This window comes from Aphelocoma coerulescens, chromosome 14, assembly GCF_041296385.1.
Source record: "Aphelocoma coerulescens isolate FSJ_1873_10779 chromosome 14, UR_Acoe_1.0, whole genome shotgun sequence".
Taxonomy (NCBI): Eukaryota; Metazoa; Chordata; class Aves; order Passeriformes; family Corvidae; genus Aphelocoma; species Aphelocoma coerulescens.
The window spans coordinates 6,927,540-6,932,915 of record NC_091028.1 but is presented as its reverse complement, the minus strand read 5'-3'; the positions used below and the strand labels follow the sequence as shown (position 1 = coordinate 6,932,915).

Genomic DNA, 5,376 nt, shown 5'->3' with positions numbered 1-5,376 from the left:
AGTGAATCTCTGTGCCAGGTCTTAAAATTAATGGCACACTGCTTCTCCAAAATCATGACAACTACACTCCTGCATGACAGAACATGAGCAGTAAATTTTGGTGGCTAAAGCATCATCAGAAATTTCCAGGTTCACCTGGAACACTGGCTGCACATCACTGTAAGGTGCTGTACTGCCATCAGGTAAAGAGTATTTAGTCTCAAAGCAGGAAATACATTCCCTCAACTGCATCCCAAAGGACAACTCACAAGGCCTTGCCAGCCCCTCTCCCCTTAATCATTCGATAGAGACATTTCCTTTTCATTGTCACATAACATCATGTTAACTGCAGGGAAACTTCTTGGCCTTTAAAATGTGTTCATTATTACTTTAAGGAACATCCTCGTTGGAAGAAAGCACACTTTAGTGGGCCTGCTTAAGGGAGCACAGAAGACACTGGTGTGGTACTTGAGGTTTCAAATCTCCTGGGTGAGCAGAGCAGCATTCCAAGTCTCCTGCACTGGCTGCTGGCAAAGCTATAAATACAGCTGCGATTTAAACAGTTACTTTTAATTCTGATTACTCTGCAGAAAACCCCAGGGAAATTCTGCTTTGAAAACGCAAACCCCAATTTATCATCTTTAAAGTCTTCTCGGTGGAAGGATCATTAGCTTCTCTGAATGCTTTTCTCACTTTGTGATTATTGGTCTAACATTTTGTCCTTTCTTGGACATTCAAGTCACACATTAAGTCCTCTCATCTCTTCTGTCCATGCTGACCTGTTAGCTCTGAGGAGAGCAGCTATTTTCACGTTAAACCTCCCTCCATTAGTCTCTTGCTTGCTTTTCTTGCCGTCTCCCCCCCTCCCCCGCCACGTTTTGAGGTAGCTGCCAGTCAGAGCCTCATCCATCACCTACCTCTAGTGTCCCCTCGCCTCCCTGGGGCCTCAGAGCGTTCCGTGCTCGTATTTCCCCCGCAGCACCTCTCGGCCGTGCCCGCGGCCACCGCCTGCTCCGCCGGGGCTGTCCGAAAAAATAAAGCAAGAAAAGAGTAAACCCAGACGTAGTCGGACAAGAGAAGAGAGGTCGAAGAGCATCCCCAGCGGCGGGGCGGGGCAGCCAGTACCGCTGGCTCGGTGCCACCAACTCTTTGGGAAAGCGAAAGTCAACAGAAGCCGCGTGTTTTCCGAGAATGCGGGGGAGGAGCCGAGTTGAGCTCCGCCGCGTTAAATATAAGCCGGGGCGATGTGCAGCCCCAGAGCGCTGCAAGTGCCGCTCGCCCGCCCGGCCGCCCCGCGGCAGCCCCGGCTCGCCGCGGCGCCAGGCAGGGCCCCCGCCGGAGGATGCTCGGCCGGCCGCCGGGGCCAGGACCAGGACTAGCAGCAGCATTGGGACTGGCAGCGTGTGCTGCCCTCCGGGGACGGCCCCACTCGCGGCGCCCCGAGGTAAGGGAGGGTCTCTGTCCCGGGGGGTCCTCGCGAACCGCGACGTGCACCGAAAGGCTCGGGCGCCGCAGTCCGATGAGATCAGATTTAGGAGGAGCCCTGACAGATGTGCAAGAGCGTGGTGGCTTCGGGGGTCTTTGCCCTTTAAATTTATTTTTTTTTAATATATTTTTTCCCTCCCTTTTTGGCTCAGTGTCCGTGCTCAGACAGACCTGTCGTGCCTGGTGTAAAACAGTGGGATAAGCACTAAAGCGAACACGCAGGGGGGCTTGCAGGGCCCCACGCCGGCGGTGGGAGCCGGGGCAGCCCCGGGCCCGCAGTGCCCGCACGGCCCCGCCGCCGCCGGGACCAGCCGGGCTGAACCGGGCCGGGCCCCGGACCCCGCCGAAGGCTCCGCTCCGCCTCAGTCTGGCACCCTTGCCCCAGATTCCTGCCCTTTGTTTTCGGGCTCCGAAGACTTGCATGTCCCCTGTTTGTTCTGTGCCTTTTGGAAAGGCACTGCAAGCTCTCGCTTGGCTCCCTACGGCTTCTGCTAGAGAGTCCTTTGATTTTTAGATCTCGGGCTTAGTGCTTATTTCTCCCCAGGGTGTCCTGAAACTGAATTTTTAACTTTAAATACTGGGTGATAATCCTGGCCCAGTAATTGGAAAAACTGGCATCAGTTTCCTTCTGCTGCGCAAAGCAAGCCCAATGCTACTTTCAGCCTGTTTCTTGCCAGCTTAAGGATTTTATAACCCTCGTAGCTGCTTGAGGAGGTAATACAACCTAAATGAAACCAAACATCAAATTGTTAAATTAACACAGACAGGAATCCGGCGGCATGCTTTCTTTGAAATCCTCATTAGCATGTTACCCTGAACTGTGAGACGGCTGAGGGATTCATTTCTGAGAATCCTTCAAGGTTTCTCAACAAGCTGCTGCTGCAGATCTATATCTGACTATAGGGATAAATCCTAAAATCTATGCTTGCCAGTAAGGTCAAGGCAGCCAGCGGAGATGTATTGAACCACACTGTCAGAGGCAGACATTTCAGGCCAAACTCATTCCTGGTGCAGCACTGCTAATTCCTTTGAAGTAACACGAGGGATGAATTTAGTCCCTCATGCTGAAAGATATATCAATAGGAAGCAATTTAGATTGGACCACTTAAAGTGCATGTAATACAAAAAAGAGAGAGAGAGAGACTGCGGAGTAATGCTTTAAGGGTTCACAGAGGTTGATTTGTATAGGCTAGTAGGTTGTAGCATTGCTGTCCCAAGGGAAACTTGGGGGGATGGAAATTGCCTTTTATGGCTGAGCCTCAGGTTAACAGGAGAGAGGAAAGAAGTTTTGGGATTACTGTGTAAATTGACCGTGTTACAGGCTCTCTCTACAAGTTACACTTCGGTCGTACAATGGCACCTCACCTCACTCTCTTCCCCAATTATCTGGAAACACAGCCTTCACCCACTTTCTTTTTTTAACACAATGCAACAAATAACATTGTCTGCTGAGTTCTGACATCATAGTTGGGGAAAGAAAAATTGATAATTCAGTTGTAAAACCTTGTTGATTTCTTCTGTAAAAACTTGAGAATGGGAGACAGTGTACATGAGAACTTCTCATAAAGCAGTCGTTTGAGTTGCTTGGCCCTGAAAGGGGCTCACAGAAGGGAAGTTGTATTATCTTCTGTAGCTGTTAATGATCCCTGCTAAATATTTTTGGAGCTTTGGACTTTGCCATAGTGATAGACTGCTAATCTTGTCAGAAAGCGAGCAGCTGTTTACCTGGTGTAAATTGGAAAATGAGTATTTTACTATTTTATAATGGGTGGGAGGTGTATCAATGGAAGAGTTGGTCATTCAGCGATTGCAGCCCTTTGTTCCTGGGGATTTGTCTCACATGACGTCTCTCCTTGGCATTTCAGAATAGCTGCTGGAAGGCCGCCCTGCCGTAGCCGCTGACGCTATGGAAGACCGCATCCGCTGCTCTCGGCTGTAGGATGGTAGCGCACAGCAAGGTGTCAGCAGATAATGCACTTGGAGCAGACCCAAGACGGCTTCTTGACCCTCCTGCACGAGATCACTCACAGGCACGAGGCTTCCAGGGCCCCGGCCGGCCCGGCACTGTGCAGGCACAGGGCAACACACACTTCCGAACCTTTCGCTCCCAAGCGGATTTCAGTAGCATCACTCGAGCCAGCAGCCTGTTGGATGCCTGTGGCTTCTACTGGGGGCCTCTGACTGTCAGTGCTGCCCACGAAAAGCTGAAGTCTGAGCCCGAGGGTACCTTCCTCATCAGGGACAGCACACAAAAGAATTGCTTCTTTGCTATCAGTGTTAAGACTGCAACTGGGCCCACCAGTATCCGGATTAACTTTCAGACTGGGCGTTTCAGCCTGGATGGCAGCAAAGAGACTTTTGACTGTCTTTTTAAGCTGCTGGAACATTACGTAAGCTCCCCGAGGAAGGTACTGGTTACCCCCCTGCGCAAGGTCCGGGTGCAGCCGCTGCAGGAGCTCTGCCGGAAAAGCATCGTGAAGACTTTTGGAAGAGAGAACTTAAATCAGATTCCACTCAATCCTGTTTTAAAAGACTATCTGAAATCCTTCCCATTTCAGATATAAGTGCAGCATTAACTGTATAGGGAGCCATTAGAGATGTGTAACGAAATCCAGCTTCCTGGGTTTTTAAATATGTTTGACAGTGAGCAAACTTATTTTTGTAGCAATTTACTGTATTTTGCAATGGAACCTGAACACTTGACTTCTTATGTTTACAAAAACTGTTTGCACAAACCTGGGGTTTTAAAACCCTGGCATAATTTTTCTGCCAAGCAGAATATTTTATTATTTTATAAGATTTTTAATGATATTAACATAATAAACTTTATTGTCACAGTTTTAAAAAAAAATAGCATCTCTGGTTTTAGTTTAAAGGCTCTGGCACCTATCCTGCTGACAGTCGAATTGCGTAACTGAGTGTGTAATTGCAGACAGGTCTCCACGTGGTCCTGCTTCTTTGCCATATCAAATGAGGTTTAGTGCTAGTCCAGCAGGCAGGGGATTCCTGCCTGCAAAAGCCTACAACAGAAAGGTGCAAGCTAGTAGAAAATATACTCAGGGTGAATCTGCCCAGGAATTCATCTCTCTCCTAAATCCATGAGAGCAGGGACAATGTATTGAGACTGCAGTGATGCATAGTTTTTGACAGAGTAAATCAAACCTTTGGCTGAGCAAACTGCACCAACTATGGTTTGACTTATTTCTGTTGAAAGGTACAAAGCCCTAAGCTAGAAGAGGTTGCTGTCTGACATAACCAAACCCTATGAACCTCGGTGGGGAAAAATAAAACTGTCCAGAAATGCTCTTCACACACTTTAAAAGTCTGTGAACACTGTATCATTGTGGTGCATTGGGGAAAGGATAGCTTAGTTCTCTTTGAAAATTGGCATACACAAAAGGACAAAGGTGCAGACATCCTTAGACCTAAAAAGATGTTTCTCATCTTAAATTCCTCCTGATCTACAGAGCACAATTTGACATGTTAAAAGAGTCTATGACTTAGCTCCATGACAGGATCCAGAGAGCATAAGCCTCTACATTTGCAGCTGTAATTTCTAGTGGCTAAACTGCATTCAGAGAAAGCTAAACTACATTAGACTGTTCTGTTTCCATCTGCTCATGAAATGCAGAAACAGTGCCTCCAGAACTGCAACTGTGAATGACTTGAGATGCCTGATTTGGCAAAATGTCACCTGCCTTATGAGAAAGTGATTCTCACCTCCCTTGAGCATTTCCTGAAATCCATGAAAAGCTGACTTAGAAAACCAGCTGAACCAAATCACTTCAAAGAAGGCACAGAGTCTTTCACAGAAATGAACTCTATCAGCTCAGATCTGCAGTGCTTACAGGAACTGCAAGCAGTAAATGAAGTCATCTTCAGAGTCTGGGAGATAAAAGGTCTCTCCCCCTG

At 48.0% G+C, this 5,376-nt stretch overlaps 1 protein-coding gene across 1 annotated transcript; it reads left to right on the top strand.

Moving 5' to 3' along the window:
- The first annotated feature begins 1,258 nt into the window (after positions 1-1,258).
- SOCS1 (suppressor of cytokine signaling 1) lies at positions 1,259-4,255 on the top strand. Its single transcript, XM_069029810.1, has 2 exons — positions 1,259-1,423; positions 3,330-4,255. The coding sequence occupies exon 2, from the start codon at positions 3,405-3,407 to the stop codon at positions 4,026-4,028; it is 624 nt and encodes a 207-aa protein (XP_068885911.1). The 5' UTR covers positions 1,259-1,423; positions 3,330-3,404; the 3' UTR covers positions 4,029-4,255.
- Positions 4,256-5,376: the final 1,121 nt, after the last annotated feature.